At 39.4% G+C, this 16,680-nt stretch overlaps 1 protein-coding gene across 1 annotated transcript in view; it reads right to left on the minus strand.

Annotated features, from left to right (window-relative positions):
• Positions 1-992: 992 nt before the first annotated feature.
• Positions 993-16,680, minus strand: part of LOC142854538 (zinc finger protein 431-like) — a 33,355-nt gene continuing 17,667 nt past the window's right edge. The window contains exons 2-3 of the mRNA XM_075980252.1: positions 1,256-1,382; positions 993-1,057 (exon numbers count right to left, since the gene is read on the minus strand). Coding sequence (XP_075836367.1) covers positions 993-1,057; positions 1,256-1,382 — 192 coding nt within the window. The remainder of the gene's footprint in view (positions 1,058-1,255; positions 1,383-16,680) is intronic.

Genomic DNA, 16,680 nt, shown 5'->3' on the forward strand with positions numbered 1-16,680 from the left:
TGTTTTAACTTCTACTAAGGGTTGTTTTGCATCTTTGTAGAGGTCTTTTGTGGTAAGAGCTTGTATTACATGGTTCACATTCAGACCTTCTGTTTTCTATATGAGATTTTTCACATATGTGAAGAGCACTGGAAAGACTCAGAGCACTAACACACTTAATATAGTCAGATATTTTCCAAGAGTGTCAGTCATACTACATTTGCAAAGTGAACCATGACAAACAGAAGTGTCTACAAATCCCTAGTACTCGTAAGGCTTTTCTAGTGTGAGATTGATGTATTCCCAATGAAGCTGGAAAATCAATTACTTATAACCTTGAATCACAATCATCAAGTCTAGTCTAAGGAGAGACTATTATCTATCTTCTAATTTTTCTGAGAGAGACAGTGTAAATTCTTTCCATATGCCAATGCTCATATGGTTTCTATCCAGACTGACATAGGATTTATCTATTAAAGGAAGAATAACAAATAAAAGGTTTCCACATTGCATTTACACAGTATGACTCTCTGCTCCTCATAGACATGTGGTACAGGGATTACAGTTTCTCTACAAATACTGTCCCTTGACTCTATTGACCCAGCTCAATAAACTCAGCAAACCCACCACCTGTATATAAGTCACACTGGCTTTCCTATGGACTGCTTGCTTAGTAGAAGGTTTTGGACATATGCTCTTAACCTGTGCAAAGTGCACACCTATTGTGATATGAGTGGAATGAAACTACACAGACTGGCAGTTCTACAGCACAGCTCTCACTCTGCTGTGATTCAAATGGTGATATCTGTTGAGGCACCGTTTCCTTGTTTTCTTTCCTAATGCTTTGCAAACACAACCTTCCTACCTAACATTGAAGTACATGGTTTTTGGGAAATTTAATAATCATCAATACAATTTAAGTTGTGTTTTTTATATTGTTGCTTCCCTTTAAAACTTCCAAGTCACATTAAATTTTTTTCAAATGCATATTTATATAATCTTGCATATATAAATTACCTTCCACGTCTTCTCGAACTTTGAGAATACTCTTCAATATAATGACTTTCCCAATTGTAGCCTAAAAATAATACCAGAAAGTATATATTATTGGAAATTGTGCAAAATTTAAGTTATTATCTTTAATAAACCTTAGCACCATATATGATTTATTCACCACACTCTTCCTCTTTATCAATCAAAATTACAGATGACCACCAATAACCAGGAAACACTAGTCCCCTCATTTTAAAACATGAAGTAATGTTGACCATCTTACCAATAGCAGTGAGGTTCCTGAAGGTCTCCAGCATCACATCATTATAGAGATTCTTCTGGGAAGGGTTCAGCAAAGCCCACTCTTCTGGGGTGAAGTTCACATGCACATCATCATAGGTCACTACATTCTAATATATCCCATACATGTGGAAAACAAAAGGTGTGATTCCATCAACATTGTAAATGTACGTCTTTGACAGTACAGTCACCTAATTCTGGTGCTTCTTACACTTGTTTTATGACAGGGACATCATAATGCTCTCACCGCATCACTACAGAAGGAAGCTGAATAGGAGGTTCACCCCTGTTATTTCTGCAAACTTCGAATGAGATAGGCCTTGCAAGAGAAAGGTAGAACTAGGTAAATATCAGAGAATTTGTATGTCCTATTACTAATAAAAACTAACAACAAAAAACAATACGCATGCTGGGTGCATTGACTCATGTGTTTAATTCCAGCACTTAGAAGGCAGAGGCAGATGTAGCTATCTTTTTATTTGTTAGAATAATTTTTCTCAGGGGAGACAAGGTCTAAATATGTATTTTTGGCAAACACAGATGCCTGTAACAGTACTGAAAGGCAATCACAGACTAAGAATCCATGACTTCAAATTTTGCATCTTTTTTGGTATACAGAAACGATAAAACCACAAAGATTGAACCTAATTTTCAGTGTATGTTGTAATAAACCCTGCCACACTTATAACCGAGTTACAGCAGATTGAGTGTGAAGTTGCTTACTTGAGATCAGAGTCTTTCTCTTCCTAGCATAGAGTGAAGGCTTAGCTGGATGGAGTCCGTCCTAGGCATCCAGTGCTGAGCAAGAGCCTCCTCTTCAGTGGCGCTGAACACCTTGACATTTCCTACCTCAAGCTCACCATATGACTTGCCCTCTGCAACTGTCTAGTGCTAAATTTCTCTGCAAAACACTGTGATAGTGGTACAGCCTCAATTAATGTTTCCTCAGATGTGTAGTGATATTTTTTGTTTTAACATAGAAAACTTGCCAGGTGTTCAGAGTGCAGATCTAAGACACATGTGGTCAGTCACTGGCGGCAGATACTTTAATCTCAGGATGCAGAAGAGAGATGGAGCTCTGTTAATTCAATGCCACCCTGATCCTGCCTTAAAGAAAAAGAGAGCTCACAAAAGGGGGATTCTAGTCCCTGGGATCACAGGCCTTTAATCCCAGCACTAGGGAAGTGAAGATAGCAGTGATATGACTGCATAAAGATGAATATAAGGAGGGAGGAGACAAGAACTGGGTGCAGTCTGAGGCAGTACGTCTGAGGTGGTACTCTGAGGACAGGATCGCCCCTCTGGTCTGAGCATTGGTAGAGGCAAAAAATCTCTCTAGTGGCTGGCTCTTCTGCTTCTCTGATCCTTTAGTTTCACAACTTGATAGCTGTCTCTGAATTTTTATTATTAAGATCAATTAGAATTCATGCTACAGTGATGACTGTAGGCCCTGGTATGCTGGCAATTCAAGCTAAGAAGGACACAAAGACAATAACATAAGACATGGTTTAAAAAAAATGAATGTGCTCACCACATTAAGAACTTAAAGAGCAAAACCACAAACATTGATGATAGTAACAACTGGCAAACATGGAGGTGAAAAGAACTGAAGAGAGGCAAGCCTCTTCTCAAGAACAGAATATTGGCAAGGCCATGGTGACACGTGTCTTTAATCCCAGGATGTGGAAGATAGAGGAAGGATAGTTTTTGTGAGTTCAAAGCCCATTTGGCCTAAGGAGCTCGTTTCAGGAGAGACTGCAAGCAAAAAAGAGAAAAACCTGTCTTGAAACCCACGCCCCCCCCCAAATACCCCAAAAACCAAAACAAAACAAAAAATACAGCAGAAAAGAATATTCTTTCCCATTGAATGTCTCTGAAAGAGCAAAAACTCAAGGATCTCGTCAAAGGGTCATGTGGCTTCTTTGGCAGGCAAAGTCTGAGAATAGCATGAACAAGTTCAACTTCTGGCAAAGCCATGGAGAATTTAACCCTTTTTTTGGCAAGGCTGAGGGACAGTTTGCTGCATACTTCTGGGCATGATCCCAGGATCCTATGTACTACCTGCTCTTCCTGCTTCCCTTATACAAATTATTGTTGGCTGCCTAAAGTTTTATTTTCTTAGAATATGGATGAAATGGCTTTCCATAGGGAAAGCTTTCCTCTGATGACTCCTCTGAGTGAGAACCAAGGGGATGTTGTTAAAAACATACAGTGATCCTGACTCAGCTCCTAAAGCCTTTAATGTTTCAAGTGTGACCATGAATTCGGGATTCTTGAGAATAGCAAGGTATCTTTTTATGGCATTTTGTGACTAGCTTGAAAAGTGTCACAGTAGTTCAAGATATTACAAATCTGAATAACTGCTTTGCAGAGAATGATTTTAGTCAACAGAGTCTAGGAAAAATACAAATAAATTTATGATATCAGGTGTTAATGGAAAGACACGAGGAGTTAAAAAAACAATCAGAACCATAGAAAGCCAGAGCGTCCTCATTTCAAATAGCGGTGCCAGTACTATAGGAAGCTGAGAGGAAAAGGACATGAGAGCAAGGGCTAAGCAATGCCAACTGTGAAGAATAAGCTTTGAAGTTATGGTGCTTACAGGATGCTGGAATAATGTGGTGTATGCCCCCACAGGAGACAGAATAGCACAGAATGTAGAATGAATTGAGTCACCTTCTTCTCTGAGTTATTGTGAGAACATAAATTTCACTAGAGGTGAACATTAACCACTACCTGCAAAATTCTCTTTCACTTTGCATGATGCTAGAACCACCATTGCTGATAACTGGGCACACTGCTCTAACTGAAGGTGAGCCTCGTTAGAAAACTCTGTGGTTGTTTGCTGGACTCTTTATGGTTTAATAGTAAAACTATGAATCAAATAGGTAATGTTTACCAGTGGGAAACTTGGCAGACAGGAGGAGGATAAGATAAGGGAACAAGCTGGAAATTGTGGTAAGCATTTTGAAATTTGAGGAAACAAATTTTATTGTTAAACTCTTCAGGTAACCTTTTGAAATTGTATAAATAAAATTGGCTCAGGCTATCTGGGGCCACTTGTTTGAAACAGGTGTCAGTTTCATCATGGCGGAAACTTCACACACTGTGAACTTCTCATCAGACCTGTGATGTGTTTGGAGTTGGTCTCCAAACAGGTGGTGCACCAACATGCCTGATAGGAAGGTAATCTACTGGATATTCTTATTGTGTAAAAACTGCTTCCACGCGACTAACCTGCAGATCCTCTGGGAGTGAGTCCAGGTGAGGAAGAAAAAAATGGAAGGGATAAAAAAAAAGTAAGTGAAGATCCATCATTTTCCAGAGAAACGACAATATAATTAGAGTATAATAAAATCACACAATACAAAAGACAGAAATCATAGAAGAAGACATAAAGAGAGACCTGCTAATTTCCCATGGTCCCTTACACTAGAACTACAAGATTCTAACAAAATAAAAATCAAAGAAATCTCCCTGGGCCCTGCAGTTCTGTCCTTTTCCCATAACACAAAGTGGGTTGGAGAAGGAGAACTTTTCCCATTAAAACTAAATAGATTTTCTGGATGCCTTTAGGTGTTCCTCAATGGAAGAAAATATTTCTCACTGCTAGTCTCCTTCCTTTATGATAAGGAAAAGGATGTCTGTTAGGATCACTTAGAAACTATTTTGCTTCCTGTAAGCGATGATCAAGCGTTTGCATCAGAGTAAAAAAAAGAAAACCAATTCAAAACAAAGGCAAGAAAACAGAATTTTAAATAGACATTGTATGGCTTGTATTACACAACCAAAACAACTTGTTCTGCATGGTTGACATACCAGAAAAGATGGTGTTAGATCTCCCCGATCTGGAGAAACAGGAAGCTATGAGCCTGCAGACTGGGATGCTGGTCTCCATATTCAGGTTAACCCCAAGAACAGCTAAGTGGCATGTGAAGCCTACATAGTACTTTTTATCCAATACACTAAAAGTCTTTCACTCATTAACAAAAGCAGAAACCTAAATAAAAGAAAAAGTCAAGAAATGCTGCCTGGGAACCTGGTGCATCAGGATTGAGATTTTGGGTATGTGACCAGGTAGGCTGCCTGCAGACTTTCCTCATTATCTGTTACCCAAGATGCAAAACTCAAGAGTTTTCCTAGGCCTGCAACAGATCAACACCTGCAACTTCCTCTTCCCTGTCTGTGGCTCCATGGAATCCACAGCACATCCCCACCTGCCCGTCCCTTCTGGCCTCATTTCTGTGTCCCCACCACAACTGATTGAGACACCTCCGACCCTGGCTCAACGACTTGCCACATCTGCCAGAAAACCAGGCAGGCTCCCTGCACATCTACCACATTAGCTGTTACCCCAGACCCAATTTTCACTAATTTTCTAGACCCCTAACACTGGTCTAGAACGCCAGAGACAGTTTCCCCTCCCCCTCCCCACTCTCCAGGCCTCTTGTAAATACCTAGGATAATCTTCCCCTTTCTCCAGCTTCCAACACCAGCAAGGGTTCTCCGTTGAACACGACAGCCAAGGCCAGTCAAAGGCACTACTCACGTGCTACATACTCTGAAATTCCTGACAACACACAGAAACCAAGGGAAAACCCTCCCATCCAAGAAGGACTAATCCAGAAATCAGTACCTCGATTTAATCATCTCAAACTCACATTCCTAGACACCAGTCTAGAAACATAATCCATAACGGCAAGGGGAGGATGTCACCTGCAGAGCCCAGGTGTGCTATCTTGGCTGCTCATTATATCCAGACAGGGCTGAAGTATAAGAACAAGGCATTAAGACCAACTATATCAAGATGACAGAGTTCTTTAAAAATAAATAAATAAATAAATCCCCCCAATTCAAGAAGACAGAATTGTAGAAAATCAATAAATCATTCAAAGAAATGCAGAAAAACACTAAAAATTGGAGAAAACTAATAAACCACCAAAATAAAGACAAGAAAAAAAATAAAGACTTAATGTCTCTTTTAAGATTTGGTAAGTGCTTATACCATTATTAATATTATCATCATTTCTACTCTTCTACATAGGTTTAGCAGTGGAACACTACTCTACACAGAAACTATCATTTAAAAGCTCCACAAAATAAATTCCAGTTGGGTCCTAAACTAAATGTTACAGTTTACAAGCGCAGACCATCTGGAAGATACTCGAGAGACCACACTTCTCAGAGTTTGGCAAATCTACCTTCCACAGTGACAATGCAAGCACTTACAGGCACAAAGATTTTACAGAAACATCAGCAAGGCGGACATTTCCAAATATGACCCCTCTCCAAATTCTCTTCACAGATGCAGCCTGAAGAGTTACATTTCTCGGAGGCTGCTGCCTCAGCCCATGGAATGATAAGGATCATGGGCGAATCATGCAGGAACTGCAGAAACATGCCGAACTCTGCAACTGCTCACTACCTCCCACCCAGACAAGGGCGGACCTATCACACGGGCTCTAATGACTCAGCCGGCTCCACACAGTTCGGCGATAGTGGCCCCTTGCTCACCATGGCCTGCCAGTTTTTCTTGTTTGATGACAGATGCGCATAGTTCACCATGGCCTGGCTGCACAGCTCAACCACGCTCTACCCAAAGGGAGCCCAAGAGGCTGCAGAGCTGAGCAACTTCCAATATCCTCAAGAGAGAAAAACCAGCCTGGAAACCGGAAGAACACTCCCATCTGACTGGCGGGTTTTCTGAAGCCTCCGATTGGCTAGTGATGGCTGAGTGACAGGACGTAGTGAGCTGAGTGGATACAACGCAATGATATCGAGCTATAGCTTCCCTTCTAAGCACAGAAATAAACCTTATTTGCTGGAAATTTTTACCAAATTCAACAGCAAATCTCTTGTTGATGTGAACCAATAGGTTCTCTTTTTTAATATGCAGAAGGAGGCTAATCAGATAATTTTACACAAAACAAACACAGGTTAACTCAATGTCATTTAAAAACCATTTCAAGTGTCATTGGGGCTGATAGTCTCAGCCTCTTGTCAGGAAAAATTGGGGTTCTCAGGACCTGAAGCAGCCTCTTCACGAAGGCACTGGATTCAGACCATTACCAGCTCTCCCAGGCATATTCCTGATTTCAGAGAATGATACGTTTCTTTCTCTGTACATCAGGGCCAAGGAGAAATGCCACCAAGGCATAGGCAGGCTGCCAAACATGGAGAGATCTAATTTCTCAAGAATTATCTGGAAATTCTGCACTTTCATTTGTTATTTACTTGTAAAATACATTTCGAGATTATTTGTAGATGGTGTTTATTCAGACTCACATCCTTGGTAGCACTGCACTGTGAAACTTGATATAGAAGAGCAGAATTGGGGATATAAAGGATTTACCAATGGTTAGAAGATAGGGAGAGACACAAGGTAGAACTTAGATGAGGAAGGACTGCTTCTCAATGACCCCAAAGGTACGTAGTACGCCGAGAAGTCCTGGTTGATAGTAGGATGTAAATGTTTATTCACCTTTCTGTGTGTTGTTATTTGTCACATTTCTGTGTCAGAAACAACGAACAGGATGCTTATCGGTGCAGACGTTAAGAGAAACACTATGTGGAAAGATCTTTCTATAGTAAGCTGGAGCATCAGAGTTTTATAAGGAATTTCTGAGTTTGTTGTACTGGATGTTGTACACAACAATTTCCTCATGTTTTGTTTATGTATTTGCTGTTTCTTTGTATTGCTGACATACACCCATAAAAATACAAAAGCATAGCTATAGTAACAATGCTATGAATTATGTGAAGACTGCCTTGTGTTTTTGCTAAGGTTTAGTTTAACCCATTGTACCTAGGAAATAGTAATTTACTGCACTGTCTTACATACAGTTTCCAGTTAGCTTTCTTTATTTAATTGTTGCTGCTCAGCACTATCATGAGACAGTGAATTGGTGCCATCCTGTGATCAGCTGTGCCTGCTTACAAAGAAAAACAACCCCCACATTTGCTGTAAATATAAAAATGAAAATGATAATGACTTGATGGTTCTAGAAACAAAAAGAATGGAAAGCATTTGCAAATCATGAAGTTCTAAGTAGGTTGTTTTAGGTAAATAAAAGATGACATTTAGTGATCATTTATTCTATTAAGATTGACAAGTTCAGGTAACAAATATTTTGAGGACAGGCTGAAATGTATGTCCAATAAAAGTTTATTTATTTATGTCTGGCTATCAAAATATCATATAGTAGTTAAAAGAGCTGAATTCACGAAAACTGTGTGCGATTACAACTGTACCCCTTTCCAAAAAATTTCAGTGAGTTATAAGTCACTGGGCCAATGATCACTCATTGTCTTGTTCAAGGAGGCCATGGAGACCCACTCAATATATCTGAAACAATGTCCTGTCTACAAAGAGAAGGGTTTGGGGACAGGTCAATCTCTTTCCAAGGACCCTGGTCTGTAGATCCCATGAAAGGGCTACCCAGCACATTTTTACATCACATATAATTGATTAACTGATTTCACATTGGCCATCCCTGTTTGTTAAATATTTTAAAACTGTTATAAAGCTGAATATGGTGGTGCTTGTGCTTAATCCCAGTACCCAGAGGCAGAGGCAGGAAGATCTCTCCGTTCCCGACTATGTAATATAATCTCTGGTTACATTTCCAACCAGGGCTTCACAGTGATATTCTAACTCATGCAAAAATCTAATTTTACAGAGGCCATTATTCCAAATGACAAACCATGTTTTGTTTGCTTGTCTGTTTCTTTTGGCAGGAGCTCTGGGAATGATCCGAAGGCCTTGTACAAGCTAGAAATGTCCCCAGTCCCCGATCTACACTCCAGCCGCTTCCAGGAACTTTCTTTTCCAGCATTATATCAAATTAAAAGTCAATATGAATGAACCACCAATCGAAAAGTGTGATGTTCTTGAAGCAAATAAAGGTGTGGGACTAAAGAAGAAAGAATATAGGAAAAAATTTACTTTTCTCCATACCTATTTTTGTCTCTATCATACCTTTTATTGAATATATGTCTATATAAATAATGTTTAACTTTTCCACAAAAAAACAATGAATTTACCTGCAGTAATCTTTGTAGTTTCCAGGAGGAGAAGATGAAGCCCCCCAGAACATCAACTCCATCTGGTTGATATGACATCATAATTCTGATAACATTACTATAAGACTGGTTTTGGGTACCAGCTGCTCAAGATGGTCCCAACTTAGTTAGCTGAAATGGTGCACCTTCTCCCAGTCTTCAAATAGGAACCCCAGAAAAACTCTATTGAATACTAAGAGGCTAGTTGCAATTACACCAGACAGAAATCTTGAAACTTAACCACCATTTTACTTTTATGGGATCCCATAGAAAGAACATTGCCCCCATGGCAGCTAGAAATAATTCTAGAAGATGATGTCCCTTCACTCAACAAAGTTTATTCTCAGGGTTAGGGACATCAATTAGGGCTTGATTGTAACTGATATAGAGTTGGGGCTTGGGGTGGAATTTATATAGGCTCAGGGATCTCTTTGAAAAAGAAATAAGCCAGGTGGTGGTGGCACACACCTTTAATCCCAGCACTTAAGAGGCAGAGGAAGGCAGATCTCCATGAGTTTGAGGCCAGCCTGGTCTACAAGAGCTAGTTCCAGGACAGGCTCCAAAGCTACAGAGAAATCCTGTCTCGAAAAACCAAAAAAGAAAAAGAAAGAAAGAAAGAAAGGAAAAGAAAAAGAAATAAAAGGAAAATTGGAAGGTATTATAGGTAAATTAGTGTAGCTTACTCACACTAATAATAGTGAGTAATATGGCGAATGCTTGTGTGCTATTATTTATAGGCAGGTTCTTGTACATCGATACAAATTCAAATTATATTTGTTATATTGAATAAGCTCCTATATCTGTTTACAATATTTGAACATCTAGACATAGTTATTTTGTCATATTGTATGCATGTATCCTTCTACCTCTGCTTAAGACAGTTTGTATATTGATACAATTTTAGGATAGATTTATCATATTGTACTATACTTTTCTTCCTCTGCTCAATTATACATTGCCTACATTTTGATGTCATTGTCTTCCTTTTTTTGCACAGTTGTTTAAGGATTGTTTAATATTCTAATATGAAGTCTTACTCTTTAAGCTATATAGGTATTGACAATTATAAAGCAATAGTCATCCATGTTTGCCATACTTCTAGTTATACTAAAAAGTATCCTTAGATTCATAGAGATTTATTCTGCATAGACAAGTAATCTCCAACCACTTCAAAGCACTGTACCATATGGCATTTAAATAACTTACGGTTCTGTTGACACGAGACACAATTGCTCTTGGCAGCACTGATCTATTCCCGAGAGAATGTTGAACACCAAAGACATTCCGCTTGGAGCTTGTTTTCTTCTTTGCAAAATTGGCCTTTGGGCAAATAACTGCCCATGCCTTGACCACTGACAAAATGCACAGTCTCTGGACAGGACAAGCAGGATACAAAGAAAAAGTCTGTCAAATCTTGCTAAGACAGGTTAAGACAGTTTTGAAAAATTTCCTGCCTCTGAAAATGGTCTGTCAATTACTCTAGGCCTTAGCTAAAGTTGATTGTTCCAATGTTGCAAATGTGACTTTGAGTGATTGCCCAGGTAGCCAGTTGTCTCTGTCATTTATTGCACATTTTGGTAGTTGCTTGATTGCACTTTCTGTTTACCTAAGTAATATTATTTCACTTCTCAGGTCTTTGATGGGCTTGAACTAGGTAGTTGTAATTGCTTTCATCTCATGACTTGGTCAATCTATTTATAATACAAGACTTAGACTTTTTAGGATCGGATAATTATTGAAACATTTAGCCCATGTTTCTCGCTTGATATTAATTATGCTGGTTGTAGTTCCAATTTTTACACTTGATATTTTTTATTTTAGTACATAGTCTTGTATTAGACTTTGAACTCTCTTATTTAAACAAAAGGGGGAGGTGATGTAGGAAATCTTTTAGCCAGTAGCCTTTAAGATACCAGTCCACTTGGGCATGGTCTCTTATACTATAAATTCTGACAGCCTGAACTCACTCTCTCCCAGCTGCTGGTTTGCGTTCCTGTTTCCCATTCATGCAGAGGACTGTGATCTGTGAGTCTACCCCTAAATAAATAACCCTTTATTATACTCAATCCTGAGCTAGCATGGGATTATTTTTTAGGGTCAATTTTCAATGGGGTCTATGATTTCTCTAGTTGTTCACCAAAGGGAGAAATATAAATGTAGCTTTAGAATATACTTATTCCTACCAGGCAGGCAGTTTTCAGGGATTGACAAGTTTGGGACTGTGAAGATTTAATGCCCAAGACAGGATCACAAAGCAGGAGCCTGCAGAATATTGTCACTGAGAGCTACATGTAGCTGCCCAAAATGGAAAAGAGCTGAAGACCTGGAGGGAGGCTGACCCACCACTGCTGAGTGGATACAGAGAGTGCAGCAGGAGCCATCTTGTCCTCAGGCACACTGCAAGCTTTGCTCTCTGGCCTTTGCTCCTTTGGCTCTCATGCACAAATCTCCCTCCCTAACAGTTCGTCCACACTCTATGGCTCTTTGTAAATGCCTGATTGCCCCAGCCTTAAACTGACTTCTGATTAAATCTCAGGATATCAAGGCAACCTGGATGTTATCTGGAGTCACCATCACTCAGGTCTCCTAACTGAAGCTTCTACAGGCGTCAAATAAGCAGACTGCCTTCCCATTCACATGGATTAATGTTGAGGTGTTTGATCCATTTGGACTTGAATTTTGTGCATAGATATGCATCTATTTGACTTTCTGTAAATAAGTCCAAATCCAGTATGCAAGTGCTATTTGCTGAAGATGTTCATTTTTCCATTGTATAATTTTAGCTTCTTTGCCAAAAAATCACAGACCTTAACACACACCCAGTTACACTGAAGCTGATAGAAGAAAATTAGGGAAGTAGCTTTGATGCATTGGCGCAGGAGAACACTCCCTGGTTATAACATCTGTAGCAAGACACTGAGATCAACAATTAATTAATGGCACCTCCTGGAAGTGAGAAGCCTCTTTAAGCCAAAGGACACAGTCAACAATACAAAGTGGCAGCCTACAGAATGGGAAATAAATTTCATCAACTCCACTCTGGAGAGAGGGCTGATCTCCAAAAATATACAAAGAACTCAAGAAACTACCAAATTATCAAATAATCGTTTAATAAAATTGTTAAAGTTCTAAATGAGAATTCTCAACAGAAGAATCTCAAATGGCAATAACGCACTGAAGGTGCTATTCAGTGTATTTAGCCATTAGGGAAATGCAAATCAAAATAACCCTGAGATACTATCTTATACCAGTCAGAATGGCTATGATAAAAAACACTAAGGACTGCTTATGGTGGAGGAGATGTGGAGTAAGGGGACCCTCCTCCATTGCTGCTGGCAATGCAAAATTTACATCCACCTTTGAAAGCAGTAAAGCATTTTCTCAAAAAAAAAAAAATTGGGAATCAATAGACCTCAAGACTTAGCAATACCAGTCTTGAATATATACACAAAGGATGAAGACCCATGCCATAAGAACATTTGCTCTACTATGATCATAGCAAGATTATTTGTAATAGCCAGAACCTGGAAACAACTGATATGCTCATCAACCAAAGAACGGATGAAGAAAATATGCTACATTTTCATAGTGGAATACTACTAAGTGGTAAAGAACAATGACATGTTACAGGCAAGTGTATATAACTAGGAAAATGCATTCTAAGTTAGATAACCCATGCTCAGTAGGACATACATTGTATGTACACACCCACAACTGGATATTAGACACAAGGCAAAGGCTAACAAGCCTAGAGTTCTCAACTCCAGAGAAGACAGGAAAGTAAGGGAACCCTAAAAGAAAAATACATGGAACACCCCGGGAAGGAAAAGTAGGCAAGATCTCGTCAGCAAATTGGCAGCATAAAGGGATGGGGAGCAGAACATAGAGGAAAACATGAGGGATTGGTAAGATTGAGTTGAGTAAAGACAGAGGGGGAAAGCAAGGAGAGAGAGAGACCTTAAAAGGGGTAGCATTGTGGTATTATTGAGAAACCAGGCACTAGGAAAACTCCTAGGAAACCCACAGTTGATGTGGGATTCCCTTTGTATGCTGTGCGTACAATCGGATAATAAAGAAGCTGATGTGGGCCTATAGATAGAGCAGAATAAACTAGGTGGGAAATGGATTAACTCAGTCAAGAGAGGAAAGTAACTATGACTTTCTGGACTTCAACCCCTTCAAAGACCTGAGACGGAAAATATTACTTGAATAAACAGGAAGATCAATCAAGCAACTTCTAAAATGTACAAGAAATGACAGAGATAACTGACTACTTAGGCAACCACCCAAAGTCTCATTTGCATCATTGCATCACCCGCCTTTGACTAAGGCCTTTAGTAACTGACAGACCATTTTCAGAAGCAGGAAATTTGAAAAACTGTCTCACCCTGTCTTGGCAAGTTTGCTCAATCTTTTTGCTTGTATCCTGCTTATCCAGTCTGGACCCCATGCATTTTGTCAATTGTCGAGGCAGGGGCAGTTCCTTTCCCAAAGGCCAATTTTGCCAATAAGCAAACAGCTCCAAGTGGACTGTCTTCAGTGTGCAACCTTCTCTCAGAAATAGATTAATGTTGCCAGGAACAATCATGACTCATGTCAACAGAATCCTAAGTTATTTAAATGCAATAATCTACAGTTCTTCGAAGTTTTTGGAGATTGCCTATCTATCTGAAATATATCTCTGAACATCTAGAAACCTAACTAAATGACGACAATGTTGGATTATTACAGATGACAATCTATTAATATGTATTTCTTAACTATATATTACATTTTAAAATGAGTTGCACAAACAACATATCTTAAACAAAAGCAGAAATACATATATTCAGTATAATAAAAGACCTTAAATTTCTATCAATAGACCAAGGTCCATACCAGTGCAAAGTATTCATTTCTATATCATATGCTCCTTTAAATGAAAACAACCACTTATAAACAACCATTTGGGAATATGGTTGGGACATACAGTTCAGCCTGTTTTCAAAATACTTGATATCTGGACTTGCCAATCTTAGTAGAATAAATCATCTTGAAATGTCATCTTTTATTTACCTAAAACAATTAATTTAGACCTTCATAATTTACAAATATTTTCCAATCTTTTTGTTTCTAGAGCCATCCAGTCATTATCATTTAATATATGTCTTTCTTTAGTAAAGATATTTCCGGCTGTATATTCTTCCAAAATATTCTTTTGTGCACTGCTTTCTTTTTATAATACCTCCTTTATGATGGAACATCAACAGACAGCAAATGTGGGGGTTGTTTTTCTTTGTAAGCAGGCACAGCTGATCACAGGATGGCACCAATTCACTGTCTCATGATAGTGCTAAGCAGCAACAATTAAATAAAGAAAGCTAACTGGAAACTGTATGTAAGACAGTGCAGTAAATTACTATTTCCTAGGTACAATGGGTTAAACTAAACCTTAGCAAAAACACAAGGCAGTCTTCACATAATTCATAGCATTGTTACTATAGCTATGCTTTTGTATTTTTATGGATGTATGTCAGCAATACAAAGAAAGAGAAAATGCATAACAAAACATGGTGAAATTAATGTGTACAACATCCAGTACAACATATCTTAGAAATTTCTTTTAAAACCATGATGCTCCAGCTTACTATAGAAAGATCTTTCCACATAGTGTTTCTCTTAACGTCTGCACCGATAAGCACCCTGTTTGTTGTTTTTGACACAGAAAGGTGAGCGATAACAATATACACAAAAGGTGAATAAACATTTACACCCTAGCCTCCTACTCTCAACCAGGACTTCTTGGCATACTATGTACCTTAGGGGTCTTTTAGGGACAGTTCTCCCCCAGATAAATTCTACCTTGTGTCTCTCCCTATCTTCTAACCATTGGTAAATCCTTTATATCCTCAATTCTGCTCTTCTAAATCACAGTTTCACAGTGCAGTGCTACCAAGGATGTGAGTCTGAATAAACACCATCCACAAATAATCTCGAAATGTATTTCACAGGTAAATTTCAAATGAAAATTGAATTATTTCCAGATAAATTCTTGAGAAATTAGATCTCTCCATGTTTGGCAGCCTGCCTATGCCTTGGTGGCATTTCTCCTTGGCCCTGATGTATAAAGAAACATATCATTCTCTGAAATCAGGAATATGCCTGGGAGAGCTGGTAATGGTCTGAATCCAGTGCCTTCGTGAAGGGGCTGCTTCAGGTCCTGAGAACCCAAATTTTTCCTGACAAGATGCTGAGATTAACAGCCCCATTCCAGTTCAAACATTATATTCTTTAGTTACCCTGTGTTTGCTTTGGGCAAGAATGTCTGAATAGCCTCCTTCTGAATTTGTTTACTTTTTTAAAAAACAAAGCCCATTGGTTTACATTAACAAGAGAATTGCTGTTGAATCTGGTAAAAATTTCCAGCAAATAAGGGATATTTCTGTGCTTAGAAGAGAAGCTATAGCTGGGCAGTGGTGGCGCACACCTTTAATCCCAGCACTCGGGAGGCAGAGGCAGGCGAATCTCTGTGAGTTCGAGGCCAGCCTGGTCTACAAGAGCTAGTTCCAGGACAGGGACCAAAAAGCTACGGAGAAACCCTGTCTCGAAAATTAAAAAAAAAAAAAAAAAAAAAAAAAAAAGAAGAGAAGCTATAGCTGACTATCTTTTTGTCGTATCCACTTAGGTCACTAAGTCCTGTCTGTCACTCAGCCATCACTAGCCAATCGGAGGCTTTGAATGACCCGTCAATCAGATGGGACTGTTCTTCCGGTTTTGGGCTGGTTTGCTTTCCTGAGGAAGTTGGAAGTTGCAGCTGTTTGCTGAATCTTGGGCTCCTTTTGGGTAGAGCGTGGTTGAACTGGGCAGCCAGGCCATGGTGAGCTATGCGCATCTGTCATCAAACAAGGAATCCGGGCAGGCCATGGTGAGCAAGGGGCCACTATCGCCAAACTGTGTGGAGCCGGCTGAGTCAGACGGGTCCGCCCTTGTCTGGGTGAAAGGTAGCGAGCAGTTGCAGAGTTCGGCCTGTTTCTGCTGTTCCTGCATGATTCGCCCGTGATCCGTGGGCTGAGGCAGCAGCCTCCGAGAAATGTAACTCTTCAGGCTGCATCTGTGAAGAGAATTTGGAGAGGGGTCATATTTGGAAATGTCCGCCTTGCTGATGTTTCTGTAAAATCTTTGTGCCTGTAAGTGCTTGCATTGTCACTCTGGAAGGTAGATTTGCCAAACTCTGAGAAGTGTGGTCTCTCGAGTATCTTCCAGATGGTCTGCGCTTGTAAACTGTAACATTTAGTTTAGGACCCAACTGGAATTTATTTTGTGGAGCTTTTAAATGATAGTTTCTGTATAGTGTTCCACTGCTAAACC

Source organism: Microtus pennsylvanicus, chromosome 7 (assembly GCF_037038515.1).
Source record: "Microtus pennsylvanicus isolate mMicPen1 chromosome 7, mMicPen1.hap1, whole genome shotgun sequence".
Classification (NCBI taxonomy): domain Eukaryota; kingdom Metazoa; phylum Chordata; class Mammalia; order Rodentia; family Cricetidae; genus Microtus; species Microtus pennsylvanicus.